The sequence below is a fragment of the Centruroides vittatus genome, unplaced genomic scaffold (genome assembly GCF_030686945.1).
Source record: "Centruroides vittatus isolate TY-2023 unplaced genomic scaffold, ASM3068694v2 scaffold_386, whole genome shotgun sequence".
NCBI classification, from domain to species: Eukaryota; Metazoa; Arthropoda; class Arachnida; order Scorpiones; family Buthidae; genus Centruroides; species Centruroides vittatus.
Genome location: NW_027122706.1, coordinates 1,406,012 through 1,430,624, shown reverse-complemented (window position 1 = coordinate 1,430,624; position 24,613 = coordinate 1,406,012). Strand labels below are relative to the sequence as shown.

At 28.0% G+C, this 24,613-nt stretch overlaps 2 protein-coding genes across 4 annotated transcripts in view; one reads left to right on the top strand and one right to left on the bottom strand.

The window, feature by feature from the left end:
• The window catches only part of LOC136988738 (ragulator complex protein LAMTOR1-like), a 49,446-nt gene extending 46,829 nt beyond the window's left edge, over positions 1-2,617 (bottom strand). For both annotated transcript variants that reach the window (XM_067286700.1, XM_067286701.1), the window contains exon 1: positions 2,498-2,617. In XM_067286700.1, the coding sequence (XP_067142801.1) occupies positions 2,498-2,602 (105 nt within the window). In that variant the 5' untranslated portion in view covers positions 2,603-2,617. The remainder of the gene's footprint in view (positions 1-2,497) is intronic.
• A 260-nt stretch (positions 2,618-2,877) lies between these two features.
• AsnRS-m (asparagine--tRNA ligase, mitochondrial) overlaps positions 2,878-24,613 on the top strand; it is a 31,909-nt gene continuing 10,173 nt past the window's right edge. The window contains exons 1-9 of one of the 2 annotated variants that reach the window (XM_067286687.1): positions 2,878-3,148; positions 7,273-7,376; positions 10,841-10,961; positions 12,091-12,231; positions 14,629-14,709; positions 19,164-19,279; positions 19,867-19,996; positions 22,326-22,462; positions 23,640-23,706. In XM_067286687.1, the coding sequence (XP_067142788.1) occupies positions 2,966-3,148; positions 7,273-7,376; positions 10,841-10,961; positions 12,091-12,231; positions 14,629-14,709; positions 19,164-19,279; positions 19,867-19,996; positions 22,326-22,462; positions 23,640-23,706 (1,080 nt within the window). In that variant the 5' untranslated portion in view covers positions 2,878-2,965. Of the gene's footprint in view, positions 3,149-7,272; positions 7,377-10,840; positions 10,962-12,090; positions 12,232-14,628; positions 14,716-19,163; positions 19,280-19,866; positions 19,997-22,325; positions 22,463-23,639; positions 23,707-24,613 lie in introns of both variants that reach the window. The other variant, XM_067286686.1, reaches the window with a different exon arrangement.

The window sequence follows — 24,613 nt, the reverse complement described above, 5'->3', positions numbered from 1 at the left end:
ATAATTGACGGTATGCCAGAAGAATATACTGTTATTAAAATAATAAACATTTTTGAAAATAAACAGTGTGTGCTTAAATTGATTATGCAGATGACCTGATGTTCTACGGACAATGGGTTATGGTCTAGGACCTTAAATATTTTTGCTGTTTTGAGATTTTGGATATTTCTAGTAATGTACTCCTTTTGATTGTATGATTCTGTTTTCTAATAAATATGCCTCTATTAAAACATTTCTTGTCAGTGAGTCAATCAATGAAGACCAACAGTTTTATAAAATAAACAGATAAACTTTATATCAATAGACTCCAATGATAAATTCTATTTGGTTTAGAAAAGTAATATGACAAACAAGGAAAGAAAACAAACAATGAAGTGCATTTTTTTGAATCACAAGTTTTTTGAATGTTATCATACATTGGCCTTGGTCTCAAAATAGAAAACAACATAGCTCAAGTATTGTTCAAAATGTTTGTATTACATGTAAAGGCTTCTCAGAAGACAATATATATAAAGCTATTGATGCTAAAAAAATGGTATTTTTATTATAAAAAAAAATCATCTCAGCCACTAACATATCTCATATACATTTGTCTCAGATTTATATTAAAGAGATTCATATATGAATGTACCAGTACTATTATATAAAATAGAAATATTCAGGCTATATCAAGAATGCATCATATAATTCTCAGGGGACACATTGACTTTATATGGTAAATCAAAAACAAATAGTAATATAAAAGTAAACATTTAAACTTTTTACATAACATTTATACATTTATCTATATACTAACTACTATGATTTGTTTTTTTTAAAGTTTATCCTTCTAATTATTCAGGAATATACATACATTGTATAATTTCAGAAATTCTAACAGTACAAGAAATATTAATATAGAATTAAAAATAAAAAAAAAAAGATAAGCCAAACTTCAGTTCACAAAATGACCTATAAATGATAACAAGTTACACTTCTGATTCAAAATCTTGATTGATTAAGATAAGATTAAAATATATATTAATATATATTTAATCTTATCAAACATTAAAATTTAGTTTATTTAAGCTAGATGATAGTGAAAATTTGCTATTTTTACCATGCTTTAATAATATTTTTAAATGATTGATTCTTAATTATTTAAACTGCCAATTATATCAAGAATTATTTTTAGCTTATTAGAATTTTCAATATAATACAATAATACAAGTTTCCTTTCAATACAAATGGAGTAAACCAAATAATCTTTGCAAAATTATTGGGTTACTATTGGGCTATGTTAATAATCATTGGCAAATTTGGCTTTAATCAATTAAAATTGGGTTATGAGTTATTGTTTATATATATGGAGTAAAAGCACTAACTTCATGGAATGTTCAGTTTATACAAACAAATGTCTTGAATATTTAAAATATTAATAATTAATAAACATATAATACAAGTATAATATACATAATTATATATCAATAATATAATGCCAACTAGCCTATAATTTAATCATATATTTGACTAACTTCTAAATCATATATAATATCCCAATAATAAAACAATTAAATCCTAAAAAATCATCAAATTATTTAATTATTATTTCATAAAAATATTTTTGAAATAAGTTTCTGCAATTTCTCTTTAAAATAAACTATTAATATTAATAGTTTATTTTAAACAATCAAAAATTTCTTCTTAAAATTATTTAAACACTTCAATTAACATGAAATTTGTAAATAAGAGTGAATTATATCATCAAACGAATACTGTAGAGTAATATTTAATCCTGCATTAGTCATGTGTAATCTGAAAAAAAAGTCATGCTAGTAACAATATCTTTTTAACCTTTTGGTCAGTTTAAATTATGAATTATAGATAACTTTTTGACTATTCACAAACCGTTTCTTATAATGATCCAAACTGAAAAATAACAGAAACATTCTATTTAAAAATCATAGATTATGTAAGGAATTTAATAAATAACTTTGTAAGTTTGATTCGAGTATATATAATCAGCTACATTATAAAAATGTGTAGGTAGAATTTTACTGTTATTTGAATATATTTTAGTAAAAATGACAGTATAACAAAATACTTATTTCATAAATATTTCATATATATTATTATTATAAAAATAGCAATACAGCAAAGTTCATATACATAAAACTACATTAAATATTACATAAAAGTATAAAATATATACAGAAAATAAACTTATCCTCTGACAGTACAAAGATAATTACAGGATAAAGTTTTATTTTTATATTATTTTAAAATAAAATAAAAGTAAAAAATACTTGTATGTACTGTATACACATTTACACTTTATATACATGTAATGCATTATATATGATATAAATAAAAATGTTAATAAGTAATTAAATTCTAATTATAATTAATTTAAGAATAACATGAAAAGTTATTTAAATGATTGATTTTAAATTTAAACTGATACAAGATGTATAGGAAAATATAAATTATAAGATGGTGGAGATATTTGTCGACATACTTGCGAATTTTTATCTTCATCTTTACTGAAACAACAACCCATTTCGCATTCTCTCTGATAAACTACATTTAATCCATTATTTGTCAACTGAAAATAAAACGTCATCACAGTCACATGACCAAGACATATATCTATATAAAGCAATATTTACGAAAATAAATTGAAATAGATATATAATTTTAAATTAATTTATATTGAACTTAACCGATTATATATTTGAGGTAAAACGGATTAGATTAAATACGAAAAGAAAAAATAAATAAATAAATAAATTTAAATGGCGCTAGAGGGCGATTTTCAAAACGTGCGGGATACACGTGATTATTTAGAAATGAAATTTTAAGTAAACGATTAAGTCCTCGTCTGTTTTATTGTGTAGTAATTGAAGGAGAAAAGGAAATATGTCGTCGTTATTATTTTAACTAAAGACGAAGATGGTGTTTTAATTTATTAAAATGTTATTCAAAGATGATGATTCTAATACCGAAACATTTGTTTTTACGACGTACTATTACATTTTCGTGCATTAAAAATTGGTCTAGTTATGTATATACGAATTTGGAGCCAACGAATGTTAATAATAATAATAAAAATTTCACTGTGAAAGAATTATTAACACTGAAACCAATAGAAAGAGAAATTTCTGTAAAAGTACGTTTATTTTTAATACGTAATTTAAATGATTAATTTAGTAGAATAGGTTAATGTTACCTTAGGTATCCAAGATGGCTGCTCGTCTCTAATTCCAGCAAGGAAACAGTGGGACGCACTTTCTAACCTAACCTAACCTAACCTATTCTAATAAATTACCATAATTATTAGCAACCAAATTATTAGAATAGGTTAGGTTAGGTTAGGTTAGAATGTGTGTCCCACTGTTTCCTTGCTGGAATTAGAGACGTGCTGCCATCTTGGCTACCTAAGGTAACGTTAACTGTAGAATAATTACTAATGTTTTTTTTTAGATTTTGCAGGTTTTATAATCTGGAAAGTTAATTTATTAACTTAAAATATCGATATAAAGCCTGCTAATAAACTACAATCTATGAATAATGCATATATAGGGTAGAAGTCAGGTTTAGGTAAATTATTTATATACAATTTGTATGTATATACAACAGTAAGATGTAAACTCTGAATGAGAAATTTGCTAGCCACCAGAGTTCAGACCTGCTTGTACGAGCAAAAAAAAGTCAACAAAACCATACCTGTATGTGTGACCCTTCGCAAGATATTTGCCTCCAAAGATCAGTTTTTACCATGGATTAGTATACTGTCTATTCTCCATGCTCTGCATCGATCAAGATTTGCTGTCATTTGCATTGACCAATGTGCTGCTTGTATGCTTCAATGCTCACATCTCAATACCTGTATGGGGCAAGTCTTCACTCCTTCTAAAACTATATAACATCAAGTACTCTATGAACAATCAAGTGGGCTACTCTTTCTTTCTTTTCTTTTTTGTTAATATGGAGACTCTAGCCTGGGGTTACTCAAAGCCATCATAGTTTTATGGGCTAAACACTTAAACATGATAGTCTTGGTGTAAGATGCAACCCTGATCTTGTGCAACCTGGAAGTAGGCTGATTTTGGGGCTGTATCTTGTGAAGGGTCATATGTAGAGATATGATTCCTTTGACTTTTTTGCTTCTTTGGGTATGGTCTACGCTTTAATAAGGTCCTAATCATCTCATTTAGAGGTAAAATTATACCTATACAACTTACTTAAAGCTCCATTTACACATGCAGTTTGCTCAAACTGACTCACATATGCAAACACTCAAATGAACTGAATTGTTAACCCTGTTTATATATTCAGTTTAGTTTGTTGATTAGTTTTGCTTTTGGTACAATATATATATGTCCAATTGGAAACTTTTATGCTTTAGATTTTTCTTTTCAATCACCATACTCTTTGGATTTAATTTATTAAAGACAGAAATGATTTATAGAGTTCAATAAATTTGGAAAGAAATTCTTTTTCTTTTATTGACATTGTTGAAAAACAGAACAGAGTATATTGAAGTACTAGACAGATCTTGTGCTAATACATTTAAATGTAAAACTCCTCATACATTAGGCTTGGATACTGATTTACAGTCAGTTGAACGTGCGAACTTCATTCAAAATATATGACAGAACAGATTTTACAAAGTGAAAGTTTTTGACTTGTACAAACTTCAAGTTTTTGTTTACACACAATGATTTATTTGTACAGATTCAATTGCACAAGTTGCATGACCATTCTAATTGGCCTTAAAATTTGCTTCTATTTATATACTTTATAGTGACAGATCCAAAAGTATCCAAAGAAGAAGGCAAGAACTCAACAATTAAACAGATAAATAAAACTCACTCACCGGAGTCTGTAACCGGTGTGAAAGGTGAGTGAGTTTTATTTATCTGTTTATACACACTCCAGTGTGCATGAGGGGTATATATTCAACAATTAAAAGTATTTGAGTAATTAATAAGTACTTATTATTAATGTGTGCACAATGATTGTATTGCAGATGGTCCGATAAACCATATTTGCCTTTATAAATAATTTTAAAAGCAATGTTTTGAAGTTAGACATAAATAAATTTAAAATTTTTGTTAACGGAGATGAATTAAGTCTCTGTAGTCCTCTCTTTGTATCCACCACTGATATATTGTCCTTATTTATTTCTTAACACTGAATTCTGTAAAGCAGTGGTGCTGAAATTATGGCTCCCAGGTCATATATGACTGCAGCATGTGTTGATTCAATCTGCAAGCACATTTGACACATTCTTTGTAAATTATAGAAATAGGCTGTTTTTTTTTTTTAATATATATGGAATGTAAAAAATATTTGTGACCTGCCTATCTATTTGCCTAATTTATGTGTAATTTAGTCTGCCAATCAAAAGTTTGAGTATTAGTGCTGCAAAGTGTGAACTGAAATACATAAACTTTAGTAGCTGATTGGAAATAACTTTTTAGGTTGCAGTTTGAAAAAATTGTAGTCCTATAAATTTTCATTGTCTGTCTTTTAATCTCAAGAATGGTGCTAGATAGATTAAAGTCAAGGAGACCCCAATTAACTATATACAAATTTCTGGTCTAGACTGGCAGTCAGGCAAATTCAATTAAAAAAATTTTTCCCTGAATTGATGACTGGCATGACTTTATTGTTATCAGCAAAAGTATGATGTACAGGGGTAAGACACTTCAAATTTGAGATGGCAAATGTACATTTTAAATTGAATAAATATTAAGAATATATATAAATAACATCGTTCGACCCAATATACTATAAGCTAGACTCCAATCAAATACTGAATTCTATTGGGCTAGATATGGCTAAATACTAAATAAATTATGCAACCAATTAGGCACTAGAGGGAAGTGTTAGGTGCCACCTTTTATTAAATTTAATAATTATAATAATTAATTAATTAATTTAAATAATTTAGAACTACTGGAAGAAAAAATTAAAAATATGTTTAAAAATTGCAGCCCAGCATCGTGATGATGTCACAATAAATAATTGCTCATTTATATCTTGATTTAAAAGTATGATTTAACTCAATCAAAATGTACGGTTTTTTGATAGTATTTTTATGCACTTAATCAATTAAGTGACAATAACTCCAGTTATAAGCAAAAATTAAATTTCTGTACTTATAAAAGAAATATTGAATTGAGATGCTTTTAGCAATATCAGAATCTTTTATTCAGAGTTAATAAATTAAAATATTGATACTTTTATAAAAACTTTGTAATTAATTATTTTGTTCAATAAATTTTAAGATTTATATTTAATAATTAATAAACTACCAGGGTCATTCAAAGTTAAACAAGACCTTTGCACCTATAAGTTCGAAAAGTAACTGTAGCACAATAAAACCCGAAGAGAGAGTAGCATTATCCATCCCAAGATTTCAGTAGCAAGCATGACGTATTTTGTGCATGCATAGCAGTTTTAGCAATCGTGGCGGAAGATAATGTGTCTGCAACGGTGGAACAGTGGTGCATAATCAAATTTCTCATGAATGAAATGGTTAAACTTGCTGAAATTTTCAGAAGATTGAGTGCACAGTATGGGGAACAAACGCTATCGTGGGCAAGAGTGTATGAATGGTATCTACAATTTGGTGAAGGATAAGAGCTGGTGACAAATAAAACAAATGAACATGGTCGACCAACTGCAGTAACACTGTGAATATTGCACAAGTTGAGCAAGTTATCCTGGAGAACCAGCCAGTAACTATGAGACACATTGCAAATAAACTGTTCATCAGTGTCAGCAGTGTTGAGAAAATCATCCACGAGCACTTACTTTTCCACAAGGTGTGTGCCAGATGGGTTCCCTGACAACTGACATGTGATCAGAAATGGATACACGAGGAGACGTGTGAGCAACTTCTGAATCTGTTTATATTAAAGGTGATTAGCTCCCAGTGATTACCATTTGTTTGGACCCCTTCAAGAGCACCTGGGAGGAATGAAATTCCAGAAAGATGATGAGCTGCAGCAAGTTGTCCTGTTCTGGCTACGATGTCAGCCCACTTCTATCTATGAGAAAGGTATTGGACCTACTTGCTGCTGGGAACAGTGTCTACATATAGATGGAGAGTATTTCAAAAATTGACATAGTTTATAGATTTTTTGGACATATCTTTTGGTCTGTAGAAATAAAAGTCTCATTTAACCTTGAATGACCCTTGTAATTATTAATAGTAAAATGTAAATATTGTTAATTATATTAATTGAAATTATTATTATTTGATTATTTGAAATTTTAAAGGGATGGATAAAAGCATTAAGAAAACACAAAAATATAACATTCATAGATATTAATGATGGATCTTGTTTAGAAAATTTGCAAGTAATTGATGAAAATGGAAAGACGTAAGTGATTAAAAAAATAAATTTGAGGTAAATCACTGTAAAAATTATATTTTTGATTTTATTTAGGAAATTATTAAGCATGTAGTCAATTTGAAGTTTTCTAGTTCAACTTGTTCTTATGTACTGTACTTTGTATATTATTATAAATATTAGACAGGTGACATATATAAATATGCTATTGAGAGGAACATTTTAAAAGTAAGTTACACTAAAACAATGTAGGTCAAGAGCACTTTATTGAGAAAAGCACTATCAGACAATATGACACACATATACCACACTATTTCTCTATATACACATCTAGTCACTGTAAACATTTGTCAGAATATTGCACTAATTGTTTGATGTCCTAACAATAGAAAGTCATTCCTTGGTCATGGAGCCAGTAGAGAACAGCTTTCTGAACCTGGTCATTATTGGCAAATTGACATCCACCCAGATGTTGTTTTAGCTTTCTGAACACATGAAAATCACAACGAATCAGATCAAGACTATAGGCTGGATGCTGCCAGACCTTCCATCCAAACTTGCAAAGAAAAGTCTGTGTTGTATGTGCATTGTGAGGTGTTGCATTATCATACAAGAGGACAATACCTTTGTTTAACTTTCCATGCCTCTTGTTTTTCACAGCTCTGCACAAAGCCCTCAATGTTTCATAGTATGACTCAGCATTAATAGTTGTGCCCTTCCACATAAGCTCTGTGTACACAACTCCTTTGCAGTTGAAGAAGACCGTGGCCATGACCTTACCCGCTGATGTGGCAACTTTGCATTTTGTTCTCACAGGCAGTGATGTGTGTCTCATGCCATTGATGCTCACTTTGTTCCTGGGGTGAAATGATGCACCCATATCTCATCACCTGTAATGATGTAGCTTAAGAAATCATTGCTTTCCCACATCATAACATTGAGGAAGTCCAGAGAAGTCACAAACCTTGGTCCTTTTGTGTTTGGAAGTCAGTGAGCATGGAACCTATCATAAACACAGTTTGTGATAATAGAGTTGGTGACAGACGATAGAATGATCATTGCTAACAGATATTCTCAACTCTTGAGGAAATTGTACAACAGTCACTGTGTAATTGCTGAGAATCGTGTCTTCCACCCACTGCACCATCTGTTGTTTTCACTGTTGGCCTTTCTTGCCTTTCTGCATCAGTCAAGTCTGTCCAGCCATCTTCAAACTGCTGGCACCATTTCACTGTGGCTTGACATGACATTGCATATGGTTCACACACAGACAATATTTCACGATGAATCTCCGTACATGTGAGATGTTTTTCCAACGAAAAAATGTACTGTTCCATGTACGTCAACCATTGGAGTAAGTTTCCAGCTGATGTGTCATTTTGTTTTTGTCCTATGCAGCAAAGCTTGCTGTTACTCAAACAAAAATGCCACCATAGGAAGCTGTGGACCTCAGCTCTCTTCTGTGCATGCTTCGCTCTTATTGTGCAATGCTGCCATCTTTGTGGAGAAATGTAACTTACTTTTTGAATGTTTTTTATATATCTAGTAGTGTATTTATATATAATGATGACTTCTTACTATTAACATATTATCAACACAAACTTAAATCGAAAAAGTTTGTAAATAGTATCTGGACTTAACATTCCATTTTCAATAATCCAAATTTACATTGTTCTATTTGCATTCTAAAAAACTCTGCACTTTGGTATAATAGATTTTTAAAACATAAATGGAGCATTTTCTTTTTAGTTTTTCTGTTATATAATAATACAGTGATACCTTGGTTTTCGTTGATAATCCGTCTGAAAACAATCGGCGAAATCCGAAACCGACGAAAATCAAGGCAATTTTATTTCCATATGAATCAATGTAAATCCAATTAATTTGTTCTAGACAATCCAAAATACATACCAAAAACACATTTTATAGAGAATTAATATAGCATTAAATACTAAAAGCAATAAGACATTAACATAAAAGACTAATTAGCATAGAGATAAAAGCATTAAGATGAAAGAAATGAAATTGTTCAGCTAGACACGTGGGGTAATGTCTTGTCTTGTAGAAGCTAGTTGGACATGAGCTTTAGCCTATTTTACCCCGGGTAAAGTGTGATGTAATTGTCATGTAATAGTAGTTGTATGTGTTTATGATGGTCGTATCGAGGGGAATAATGCCTTCTGGGAATCCGTTTAAGAGTAACTGGCCCCTATTCGGGTGTTACAGACATGGAGAAAACCCAGAAAACTTCATTTGGCCAGCCCACCCTGGCAAAGTGCGAACCCAAGACTGAACTCCCAGTGTTCAAGGAACAGAACCGTTGGCCAAAGATGGGCCATCGTGGGGTAATGTTCACACAACGAGAAATAATGCCACACTGTTCCGGAAAACACGTGGGTTGCTCTTTGTTTTTGCAAAATTAGCAGCGAGGTTACTTGAGCACGCTGACGAAAACCAAGACAAATTTTTTGCGAAAAAAACCAACGATAACTGAAGTCAACGAAAACCAAGGTATTACTGTAGCATGTTTTATTTTTTTAGAATTTAGAAGAGATATAAATTTATATTGATGAGGATATAATATTAAGTTTTGAAAGCATTCTAAATAAAACTGTTGATGGGTTTTTTGATGGAATTTGTATTGGTGATGAGATATACAAAATAAGTAAATGTTTATGATTGGATTACAGTGGAACCTCACTTAACAAGCATTTCACATAACGAGCAAAACAAATTGTAAAAAATTGACTTGCTTAACAAGCGATGTTTCACATAACAAGTGACAAGGAGAGAGGAAATCCCGGATTGTGCACATATTCCATCAGTCTGTGACTGTGTTTAGCACTCATTCTGCTACCATCTTAATGTCACTCATGATCACGCCTTTTTTCAAACTTGTGTTCACACATATTATGTATAAACATCGACAATCATAGCTCATTATATAATGAACATGCCATCTCATACTAAATTTAATGACCAATTCCAAATTAAATTTTTAAAATGTCTAAATTAAAAATTAATTATTTGTAATTATTAAATTTAATACAAGATGGCAGCATAACTGCCTACCTCTAGTCAAATTAATTAATTTCTAATATTTAATTATATCCTTTACATAACCCAAGAATTTGGCGTATTGTTTGGTGTCTTCATCAGATATGTTACCTGTGATTTTTTTTGTTTTCTGCAAATCGAATTCTTATTCCAGGTTGGTTTATTCCGTACTAGAAGAAAAAATGAAGATGATTTATGCTTCTTAACAATGTATATTGTGTAATTTTCTTTGAATAAACGTTACACACAAAATATTTGATTATTTTTTCGGCATGGAATGCATTATTGTATCTTACATAATTTCTATGGGAAAAACTGTTTCACTTAATGAGTGTTTCACATTATGAGCAAGATTCTGGAATGAATTATGCTCGTTAAGCAAGGTTCCACTGTATTTAATAATTCTAGAATGACCTTTTTAATATCTAAAAATATAGGGAAATTTCTTTTGGATGTTCAGTGCAAATTGAAGGCATTTTAATGAAAAGTACCCATAAAAATCAAGAAGTTGAATTAAAATGTTGTTCTTTGAATGTCCTCGGTAAATGTGATGTACTAGTAAGTATGGATTTTTTAATTATATTCCTATAATACTTAATTGATGACAATAAATGAATTTTAAAGTATTATTTATTAAAAGTTTATTTTTGATAATTTTGACAGTAGAATTTATTTTAAATATAACATTTCTTCAACTCTATCATTGATAGCCTGCATGATAATGATAATGATAGTTTGTCTCTCTGATAATGGTAGTTTGGTTATGCAAGACATAGTCAATGTCTTGAATAACTGAATTTTGCATCGGATAAAATCAAAACACTAAGTTTACTCAACATTCTCTTTTTCTTTTCTTGTTAATTTTAAATAGGCATTTCAGCTAAATTATATTAGTATTTTCTGGTTACAGACAAAGGTTAAATATAATCTTAAAAGTAATAATACTTTATATAATTGTGATAAATTGTGATGTGTTTTATTGAAAGAATATAGTGATATTATCTCTAGGATAAATATATATTTTAAAAACTAAAAATAATTCATACATCTTAAAATTAGATGCTAAACATACAATAAAATAATAATAATAATTTTACAATAATGAGAAATAATTCAATTTTAAAAACTGAAACAAATTTTTAATCAATTTGATTAAAACTATCGGTAGTATATTGTATATATTTAAAAATTAAAAGTATTATTCATTGCTTTTTGTTCTTTATAAAAGTTACATTAAATTTTGTGATAATCTAATCAGTTCTTGAAATTTTAGGGCTTATCACACTAGTGAATATGATGTTACAAATGAAAGTACTTTATTTTATATCTGTTTTTTACAATTAGTATAGAATAAAAAGTTACAATGTTACAAAGTTAATCTTAAATATATACTAGTACACCTAAATGCATCTCGAACTCTTCAGGTGGGGTTTGATAAAAATAATGATACAAAATATATATAAAAATTACATTAAACAGGTTCAAATAACCACAAAGAAAAGAATTGGAGTTGATTTTGAAATTTGGTTTTATTTGTAATACATTTTTTGGTTTGAAAAACTAATTAGAGTATTTCCATAAAATGAAAGAACAAAAGATTGGATTATATTTCTTTATTAAAATTTTATTATTTTTTTATTTCATTAATCTTATTAATATTAAATTTAATTATTTTTTCAATGTTTAGAAATTTCCATTTTTACCTCGATACAATCCAACTGTAAAAGAAACAAGACAACATTTACATCTTCGACCAAGAACTAAAGATTTTGGTGCTCTTTTAAGAATTAGAAGTTTAGCAACATTTGCTGTACATAAATTTTTACAGGTATATTTTATTATTCATTTAGAATAAGAATTTACACACCTTCAGTTCATATTTTTAGAAATTCTAATTTGGAAATTATTTGTTTAAAGTAACTTAAAATTTTGAAGAAATATGATTTTACAAAATTTAACATCTCATACGCCCTTATCTTTTTCTCACAATTCTTCCTGTTTCATAATTTTGCTTTTACAATTTAGTCTCCTGCTTCTCATTCATTTACTTCTAAATGAGATTTCACTTCAACTTCTTTATATAGTTTCTGACTCATATTCTGTTTTGAATGTTCTAAAACATTAAATATTCTAGTAAGATTGTTAAAAACATCAGTTTTCTCTTTCTTTTTTTCTATTTAGTTATTCTTAATATACACACACATTTTATTAAACCTATACAGTAAATTTTGCATGTTATTTCTTTAAATGATTGAAACTATGAATTAACTAATTCAAATTTCATTGAATTGAACACAGCAGCTTCATAAAATAACTCGTGCATTTGAAAAATTTATATTAATTTTTGTAAAAGAGATGTTAGAAATTTATTTGTTCTGGTTTCCTCAGAAACTCAAAAGTTTTGGTATACATAATGTTGAGTAAAGTAACATTACGATTACATTAACAGTATCATGGTAACTGTCCAACAGAAAAAGTAGTGTGTGATTTGATTCTTTAAAACTAAATCTGTTATTACTGTTTATTGAAACTTTTTACTTAGTATGGAAGTAAAGTGCCTACATATAAGATAATTTGTCAGTAGCTGCAACATTATAAAACAATGGAGTGTTTTAAAAAGAAAACTGCCTTGGAGAACTTTCATATCAGAAGATATAACATAGAATAAATCTGAGTTTTTCATGCTAAAAGTCCATTAAAGCAATTGGCATAATACAGTTTGGAATTACAGATTCCTATGATTAACATAGACAAGTGGTACATAAAAGGATACATTTCATTTCAATAATTGAAGCATGCAATGCCATATGTTGTAAATGTCAAAAAACAAACTTTTCAGGAGAGAGAAAAAACACTTTTTCTAATGAACAAACTTTAATCAAATGCTATAAAAATTATTTTAACAATTTACACTTTGGAATAAAACATTGGGTTTAATTTCAAACACCTAAGTATGATAGTAAGGAAACAAAAAAGTTTAAAAACAGGGTTAGAGCCATAACGTTGTAAATGCCAAAACTGTGCAAGTGCATAAAGTTGTAAATGCCAAAAACAATTGCAATCGTAAAATTAATGTTTCTACAGCTCAAAAACAGTTTTGAATACCAAAAACTTACATTTAAATTATTAAACACAATTTACAAATTCAATATTAATTTTAACATTAAAAACTGGCAATAATCTATTAGTGACTGCTTCCTGGCTTCAGCAATGTTGGGCCCACAGTTTTGGTACTTGAACTGGGCTGTAATCTTTATCAATTGTAATATAATTATGATAAATAAAGGAAAATATAAACAATAAGGTATTAATTTAGTGTAATAAAAGTTAAAATGTATTTAAAAACTTCAAATTTGAAAGATTAACGGAAGTCCGAATATCATTTTGAAATATCAAATAATAAGATGATACAGGTTAACTATTAATAAACCGGCATTCAGTTATCTGGTTCTGCATAAAAAACTCGCTGCATGACAAATTGGAATAACAAAATGATGTAAATGTAAACCGAAACATTTTACGCGTCAAAAGTCACATGGCTTGCACTTTGTCGCTTAAAACGTTATGGCTTGCACATAAATTCATCTTCAAAATATAGCCACTTAGAGTGCCACTATCGCCACAATATTTTTTCATAGGAAAAAACATTGCATTTAAAATTCATTTCTTCAATAAAACGTATTTTGAGAAAAATGGCATTTACAACCATTGCACGCTTCAATTGTGTTTGTGTGACTTTAGACAATAGATTTCCTAATAGGTGGAGTTGAGGGGATGACTCAGTTGTGTGGCCACCTGGAAGTCCAAACAATATCTCTTGACTTTTTATATGGGGACGTGTAAAAAACGTGCTGTATGCAGAACTAAGTGATTTTGACTAATCACAAGAGACAATAACTGATGTCACTACAACTATTAGTCTGACATGCTGTTATGGATAGGAAAGTGAACAGAATATTGCTTGGACATTTGCAGGAACATGAAAGGAGCACAAACTGAAGTGTACTAAATGCCAAAAAAACTTGAGGCTGTATCTTTTTATTTAACCTTGTAATTCATTTGAAACTTTTATTGTTATTTATTAAATTGTGTATGAAATACCAGAGTTATTTGTGAAGACCCAGTATTTTTTATTGATATATTCTTTATTGTAATGAAATTTTTAAATAATTTTTATAATACAGTTCTTAATTATTGTAATTTTAAACTTATAATAAATTGATAGGAAAGAAATTTTCTTCATGTGAATACTCCAATTATAACTTCTAATGATTGTGAAGGAGGAGGAGATGTTTTTTCTGTTCAGGTAAATGTATGTTAAAAAAATATTAAAATTTTTATATTTTCAAATTACTTACAACACTAAATTAAATTATCATTACAAAAAAATATAATAAATTTGTCAATATTTATAAAATAAAAAATATAGTACTGTGCACAACCCTTTTAGAACAAAATTTGAATATCTTTAAAAATCCAATATATAAGTGTTTATATTTATTTTATATTTAAAGTGTTATCACTTTAAATATAAAAAATTCATGATCCAAAAATTCTATTTTTTATATTATAAATTAAGTTTTTATTATAAAATGGACTTTAAATGTTTTGTTAGTCATGATTTAGTATAAATAGTATAAAGAATTTGAAGATATTTTTCTTATATATTATACAATCATTTTCATGTATTAATATTTAATTCTCATTCATGGACAAAAAATTGATGCTATATTGTGTACTCAAATTATATATGTTAATAATGTATATATTTCACAAATTATACTATTGAGCAAAGTATTCCAACTTTTTGTTTTGGTATCTCTGAGCTTGAATTACAGGTCAGAAAAATTATTTTTTTCAGGTATGTTTCCTGAAAAAATTTATTTTTTTTAAAATAAGACAAATGTCTTATTTGGAATGTGTTATGTGGAAAATAAGACAAATGTATTATTTTCCACATAACACATATTCTATTATTTAATCTTTAATTAAATAATAGAATATGTGACAAAATATAGAAAATAGCTAGACAAAAATTTTGTTAGTTTTGTGATACAGTAGAGCATCAGTTATCCAAAAGCGTTCCAATCAGACTGTGTCATGCTGAATCGAACATTTTTGATACTAGATTAACTTCTAAAGTATAATTTTTTTGTTTTTATATTTTTCAATATATTTATTTTGTTTGTACAAAATAAAGAAACAATTTTTAACGATACAATAGCCTCGATTATTATTATAAAAATTTTCATTAGGCTTAAAATCGACGAAAATTCAACATGAAGCAACATGCAACGGAGAAAAATTTCAACATCGGATAGGTTAACCCTTTCCCGGCCAGGGTACCGATCTATCGTTACCCTATTCGTTTAGCAAAACGGCCAGGGTACCGATTGTCGTTACCCTGTTAACAATCGATTTTTATAAAATTTATCGACAACAGATGTCAGCACTTGACGGCATCGTCTTGTTTATCGTTCATTCTACATATTTTTGTCCAGGTGGTGTTTTGTCGACTTAAAAAATTTTAATTATCGGTTATTTTTTCTTAATTTTTCATTTTCTGATAATTTTTTATTTTATTTTTAGCATATTCATGCAATAATATTGCTATAATAAGTTGATTTATGCTATAATAAGTTTATTCAGCTATAATATGTTAATATATCGTAAATATTTAAGTTATGACCTTCAGTTCTGATATTTTATATATTTTTTTTAATTTTTAATTTTTTTTTAAATCTAAAATATTAGCAAATGTTACATCTATTGCTATTGGTAATCGTATGTTTATTACAAAAATATATAGTCTTGTTTGATATGAAATGAATAAAGTATATTAGTTAATTATATTAGACGAAAGCAGAATAAAGTTCAGATTTCAAACAACTGTTTGATATAATGTGCGATAATTTCACAATGAATAAACGTACGTGCATAAATGTAATATCAAATTGTACAGAACAATGTCACTGAGCCAGAATGACGTAGAATAATAAGAATAAAGTAACCAGACAATGTTAATTTTGACAAAAAGTAACAAATTTTCAAGTTTGAATGTCAATTATTATATATTATTTTTTTTTTCTCATAAATTTTTCAAACAAAGTTTATTGAAAAATGTCGTATTTAAAACTAACTATATTGATAAATATATGTGATTTTTTTCATATGAATCAAATAATAATTTAATTTTTGGTGAATTTTTAAAATAATATTGCCTGATTTACCTATTTTGACCTTGGCCGTTTTACAAAATAAGGGGGCGTGGCAAACGGCAGGGAAAGGGTTAATATATTTTTTGTACATAATTGGTTATCCGAAAAAATCAGTTATCCGAACAATCCCAGTCCCCAATTGATTTGGATATACAACGCTCTACTATATATTGATAGTTATAACATATTGGACATATAATGTATATAGTAGGTTAGTTTATTAAAGAATTAATGTCAATTTCAGTTAAGTTTTGCTGTTCAAATTTAACTAAGGTTAACTTTCAGCAACATTACAGGCTTTTTCTTGAAATTATAGTAACAATAAACTATAAAAACAATAAACAAACGTTTAATTATAGTTTATATATAGTCTTGCTGAAACAAACATTTGTATTAACTTTATACTCATAATGCTTCTTCTTAGACCAATCTTGCATCTTAGAATACCACTCACCAAATCCATTATATGTTAAGTTAAATCATCTAAGAATTTATTTGGAAGCTTTCTAAATTTGATTTTCAGATTAAAACAAGAATCTTTGAAGCTTTTTCATGCAGTGCATCAATTGATGATGAAACAGCTATTTAAAGGAACAAAAGCAAATAAAATAGAATAAAAATAAAATTTACTATAGATTTGTTGAAATGTTAAAGGCAATGGTTTGCTGTTCTGAAGAACCTAAATTTGAGTCAAGGTTGCATTCATATAAATTTTCATGGTGATTTGATTTGAATATGTTTGGACCTTGTTCCTCATTACAGCACCATCCTATTGTGGCTTGGCTTGGCACAATGGTCATAAGGGAAAGGTCCATTTAGTGTTTACAGGACAAAGAGTTGGTAAAAATAATAATAATAATTCATTTACTTAAATATAGTTGTTCAAATGTTAAACCTAAGACATGAGCACATTTAACTGAAAAAATTTATACATTTTTTCAAGTCTGTCCAATAGCATCTTTGATCTTTGTAATGAATGGATGGTAAACATCATCAAGATAAAAAGAATTTTAATGAACAATGCAGAGATTTTTTTAATAATATTTCATTATATGAAGCGTGCAATGCCATAATATTGTAAATGCCAAAAAACAAACTTTTCAGGAGAGAGAAAAAACACTTTTTCTAATGAACAAACTTTAATCAAATGCTATAAAAATTATTTTAACAATTTACACTTTGGAATAAAACATTGGGTTTAATTTCAAACACCTAAGTATGATAGTAAGGAAACAAAAAAGTTTAAAAACAGGGTTAGAGCCATAACGTTGTAAATGCCAAAACTGTGCAAGTGCATAAAGTTGTAAATGCCAAAAACAATTGCAATCGTAAAATTAATGTTTCTACAGCTCAAAAACAGTTTTGAATACCAAAAACTTACATTTAAATTATTAAACACAATTTACAAATTCAATATTAATTTTAACATTAAAAACTGGCAATAATCTATTAGTGACTGCTTCCTGGCTTCAGCAATGTTGGGCCCACAGTTTTGGTACTTGAACTGGGCTGTAATCTTTATCAATTGTAATATAATTATGATAAATAAAGGAAAATATAAACAATAAGGTATTAATTTAGTGTAATAAAAGTTAAAATGTATTTAAAAACTTCAAATTTGAAAGATTGATGGAAGTTCGAATATCATTTTGAAATATCAAATAATAAGATGATACAGGTTAACTATTAATAAACCGGCATTCAGTTATCTGGTTCTGCGTAAAAAACTCACTGCATTACAAATTGGAATAACAAAATGATGTAAATGTAAACCGTAACATTTTACGTGCCAAAAGTCACGTGGCTTGCACTTTGTCGCTTAAAACGTTATGGCTTGCACATAAATTCATCTTCAAAATGTAGCCACTTAGAGCGCCACTATCGCCACAATATTTTTTCATAGGAAAAAACATTGCATTTAAAATTCATTTCTTCAATAAAATGTATTTTGAGAAAAATGGCATTTACAACCTTATGGCATTGCATGCTTCATATAATGTTTTTAAATTGAAAATAATGCAATTCTTGTTTTTTGTAAATTGATTTAGTATTAAAAGTAAAAGTTCTTGCATTTCTGTCAATTTTGATAGAATAATTAAATGTAAAGAAAAATTATTTAGTTGTTTATGAAGTTTTAAATTTGTCAATGTGAATTTTTAAAAGCACACAAGTACTTCAACAAGAACTTTAGACTGATTTAGAATTTTGCCATAAGTCTTTCCTATCAATATTTGAAAAAATGATTTAATAGACTTACATAAACTTTGGTTTTTTATTTTGATTTTCTAATACGTTGGGTTTTGGTTTCCTTTCAAAACATACAATTGTAAACGTTTAATTTTATATTTTGCTCACGTGAATAAATTGCATAAATTCTAAACAATCACAATTTTTTGTTTAGAATTTATGTTTAAAAAGGTATTTATTTTATACTAGATAACTCTTCATTTTATGCTAGACTTGTTTTATTTAATATTTTCTAAAATGTTTATCATTTATATAGTAAAATAATGAATTTAATGTTCTCAAATTGTGTGTTTAGCCAGTTACGTCAAATTTGATAAATGAAAATATACCATCAACTGAATGTAAACATTATTTTAACGTTCCTGCTTACCTTACTGTGTCAGGACAGCTGGCATTAGAAGCTGCAGCATGGTAAATATGAAATCATCAGTTCAAAAATTTATTATGAAATAATAATAAATAATATAAATTTACTGTTTATTATTATTTTTTAAAGTATTGATTAAAAATAATATGTAGCAAAAATTTTTAATATTTTAGTTATAAAAAAGGTTAAATTTTGATTTTTTAACATTAGAACTGCTGATTATTATAAACTAACTAGAATTGCAACTTTCATAAACATTTTTTAAAACTAATACAAAAGTTTTCTTGATAAAAATATCACTTACTTAAAAATAAGTTAAAAAGTAAAAACATTTGAAATTGAAACTCATTAGATATTTCATTTAATACAGTATGTGCTTAAGTGCATTGATAAAAAAAAAAATATTATTTTATATCAATGATGCACTCTTTTCTGTATACATATTTTTTATGTTGATTACATATATCAAAGTACTATTTTTGCATTTAGTCTTTTCGGCAATTTGATATTTATGATTGATATTTGTTGGTTATTATTATTATAATAAAATAAGCTATTATCATTATTCTCTAAATACACACACTTGAGTTTTAATTAATTTAATATTAGGAGCTATTTTTATCATTTTTAGTGCCATGTCAAAAGTTTACACATTTGGCCCCACATTCAGAGCAGAAAACACTCGAACACGTCGTCATCTTTGTGAATTTCAAATGATTGAAGTTGAACAAACCTTTGTAACACTAGAGGATTTATTTCAGGTAAGTTAAAACAATTATATAGAATTGGTTTCTTGATAATTTTGATTTTTTCATGCAATTTATTATTTTTAAAATAGTAAATCTATTATGTATATGTAATTTTAATATAATTTATTAATTTAAATTAAAAAGTTTGTTTATAATTTACAAAAAATATTCCTCTTTTCTGTTTTAATTTATTGTGCATTGATACTGAATTTGAAAATTAAAAATATCTAGCAAAATCAGTGGCATAGTGTAGTGGGGGCGGCCCGCCCTGGGCAGCAAAATTTCACAATAAATAATATCATCTTGTAAAAATACCTAAATAAGGGAGCGGCAAAATTTTTCTCCGCCCCGGGCGGCTGACACCCACGCTACGCCACTGAGCAAAATACTAATATTTTACCATTTAAAAACATTATCTAAATTAATAATGTTATTTATGGGTGATCAAATGAAAAGCACTCTCATGAGAATTGGTGCAAAGAATTTGGTGACACCATCTGCCAGAGTTGGCAGATGGTGTCACCAAAGTTGGTGCCCTTAGCCTGTGCTTGTTGCTGCTTTATTATATGTTGCATGAAACATTTAAATTTTGTACAATAAATAGTTCAGGACAACTCTTATTTTTTAAGTCCAAAATTTGATGTTTTGCTGTAGCTTATAAGTAAAATGGAAAAGTTTTATTCATCTTTTGAGATGAATATTGCCATCTGTATTTTTAGTAATTTTTTCTAAATGTAACTTTTCACTACAAAAATTCTCTGTTCTGAAGTGTAAGGAATTTTCTATTAACACACATGTACACTATCTGGCCAAAAATATCCGGACACTTCCCTAAAGAAGTGGATCTGGCAGGTGATGGTCTTTGATGTGCAGGCATGGTTTGACGAAATGGGTGTTCAAAAACTGGACTGACCTTCTCAGAACCCTGATCCTAAATCCCATAGAACACCTTCGGGACAAATTAGGATGCAGATTACGTAGCCAGTCACATCGACCATCCTCACTGCCAGCACTTACTTCAACTGTGATGGACACCTGGAAGTCAATTCCAATGGCCACTTATCAAAAACTAGTGGAAAGTCTCCCCAGATGTGTGCAGGCTGTCATCAATGCAAAAGGAGGATCAACATCATATTAACCCTTAGCCTGCCGTTTGCCACGCCCCCTTATTTTGTAAAACGGCCAAGGGAAAAATAGGTGAATCAGGCAATATTATTTTAAAAATTCACCAAAAATTAAATTATTATTTTATTCATATGAAAAAAATCACATATATTTATCAATATAGTTAGTTTTAAATATGACATTTTTCATTAAAGTTTGTTTGAAAAATTTATGAGAAAAAAAAAATCATATGATAACTGACATTCAAACTTGAATATTTGTTACTTTTTGTCAAAATTAACATTGTCTGGCTACTTCATTCTTATTGTCACTGAGCCAGAACTAGAATATTGTTCTGTACAATTTGATATAACATTTATGCATGTATGTTTATTCGTTGTGAAATTATCGCACATTATATCAAACATTTGTTTGAAATCTGAACTTTATTCTGCTTTCAACTAATATAATGAACTAATATACTTTATTCATTTCATATCAAACAAGATTATATATTTTTGTAATAAACATATGATTACTAGTAGCAATAGATGTAACATTTGCTGATATTTTAGATTTAAAAAAAATTAAAAATTAAAAAAATATATAAAATATCAGAACTGAAGGTCATAACTTGAATATTTATAATGCATTAACATATTATTGCTGAATAAACTTATTATAGCATTAATAAACTTATTATAGTAATATTATTGCATGAATATGCTAAAAATGAAATAAAAAATTATCAGAAAATGAAAAATTAAGAAAAAAGATTGATAATTAAAATTTTTTAAGTCAACAAAACACCACCTGGACAAAAATATGTGAAACAGACAATAAACAAGACGATGCCGTCAAGTGCTGACATCTGTTGTCGATAAATTTTATAAAAATTGATTGTTAACAGGGTAATGATCAATCGGTCCCCAGGCAGTTTTGCTAAACAATTAGGGTAACGATAGATCGGTACCCTGGCCGGGTAAGGGTTAATATATGCCTCAAAACTCTCCAAGTCCGTACCACTGGGTGTCTGGATACTTTTGGCCAGATAGTGTATTTTAAATAGCAATAATGAGCTAATACTACACTTGGAATGGTACCATCATCTCATGTCATTACCAAACTCATGTTATTTCTCCACAAGTCTTCTTTGATATTCTTAAATAATTTCTGAAGTAAAAATTAATAATTTTTGCATTTTTAAAATATTATTTATATGACATTAACTTTTCAGTTAACTGAAGAATTATTTAAAAGTTCAGCACAGTATATTCTAGAAAAGTGTGTAAAAGATGTTGAGTTATTTCACAGTTGTCGTACCCCCAGTTATGCTCATCATTTGACAAAAATTCTAGAAACACCATTCATAAGGTAAATTATAAAATTTTTATATGGCAACTCTCATTTCATTACTTTTTCTATATCTTAGGAATTTTATAACTTTTTGCATTAAATATTTTAGCTAATTATAATAACACAATATAGATTTATATAAGAAAATTTATCTAAATTGAATAATATTTCATAAATTTAAAAAATGTAAACAATGAAAATGATCATATTTAATGTTACATAAAATATTCTTTTAATATGAAATATGTGTAAAAATTCTTGAACAGTTTTTGTTGCTGTACTGTAAGATTCATGTTTGAACATAATTTTTGTTTATTTTTCATGCAAAATGTTAATTAATCATAAATTTATGCTGTTAAAATAAGATATTTAACCTATCCATTTCTAATAACCAAATAATGAGGCTGGATGGCTGAGTGGTCAAGATGGCAGCCTACTACCATGGGGGGGACCTGGGATTGAATCCAGATGGGTCAAAAAATCCCCAGGAATTTTTCAGGGGATGATCTATTCAGATATGTTGGGCCCCATCCCTCACCACTCGACTGCCCCATTATGGGCCTGGCCAAATCCACAATGGGCTTGCTAAAAGAGGCACTCTTAGTGCCCATAGGGTGGAAAGAGTTTTAAAAAAATATATCCAAATAACAGAATGCTAAAAATAAATTTTTTTCATAAATTTGTTCTTAAAAGTTGCTTCCATCTACATCTGAATACTCCAATAAAACAGAAAATTGTTTAAATTTATTTAAACAGTTTGTTTTATAGGATTAATTTTTAAAAGGGTTTTAAATCATATTCAGATCTAACATAAGTTTAAAAATCAAATATTATCAGAAAATAAAAATAAATTGATTAATACATTTGTTAGATTAAAGTATAAATATTAACAACATAGTACTACAATGTTTTTAATTTCTGCAGTGAGCTGTTTTTATTTGGACAGGGAAAAATGCAGGTTTTCATCCTGGAAAACCTGGAAATCTCAGGAAAATTCGAAATTGTTGGACACCCTGATTAATTAAACTGAGAAAAAGTTATTAGATTTATGAGATTTAATAACTTTTCTTTAATTTAATTTCAAGGAAAATTTTTACTTTTAAATTCTAATACAAAATATTATAATTCAATTTATATTCTATAAGTTAAGATTTTAAAAAACTTATGTTTTTTGATAAATAATAATTTATTTTAGGATGTCATATACAGAAGCAATAGACATTTTGCAAAGAAATAAAGAATTTTTGAAACAAAATATTGAGGTATGTATTGATTTGTCTCTTATCAGTTTATAAATTTTGGAAACTTAAATGATCATGAAAAAATATTTATCTGAATGCTAAATATTTTGTATATGCTATTACACTAACACTGCATATTATGCTAACATAGTGAATTATGAATAGTATTAAATAGTGTAAATTGTGATTCTAAAAGAATGCTTTATATTTTTATTAGTACATAATTCAAGTTTAATTACTGTAATTTTCTGTGTATAACTTGCAATGATAATGTACACAACAGAAAATTGCTAGAATGTAAACAAAACCTTTGCATAATCTCTACATATCTTGCATCTCTAGAGCAGTCATGGAAAGCATGATACTGGCATGCAATTAAGAAGATATCAACTCAAACATTAAAATGTTTTTCTACTGCATTTCATGTAGTTACAAAATGAGCAGAAATTATTATGACAGCATCACAAGGCTGGGCTTCAATTTTTAATCATATTTTTAATTTATTTAATTTAAAATATATGCTCTCAATCTGAAATTAATAGTGTCTTGCTCCTGTACATCATACTTTTCCTGATAACAACAAAATAATGCCAGTCATCTACATCAGTGTTTCTCAAACTTTTTGGTCCGTGACCTTCTTTTGCACTTAAAAATTTCAAAGGACCCCCGAAGAATGAGTATGTGTAGAAAAACATCCCGGAGGGAGGGGGGGTTAATTTAAATTCAGGACAAGTTAATTTCTTTTGTTTAATTAATCTATTCGATGTTGAAATTTCTCTCCGTTGCGTGTCGGTTTGTGTTGAATTTTTGTCAATGTTAAGACTAACGAAATTTTTTTTTAAATTATTTCTTTATTTTTCACAAACAAAATAAATATATTGAAAAATATAAAAACAAAAAACATTATATTTCGGAAGTTTATCTAGTC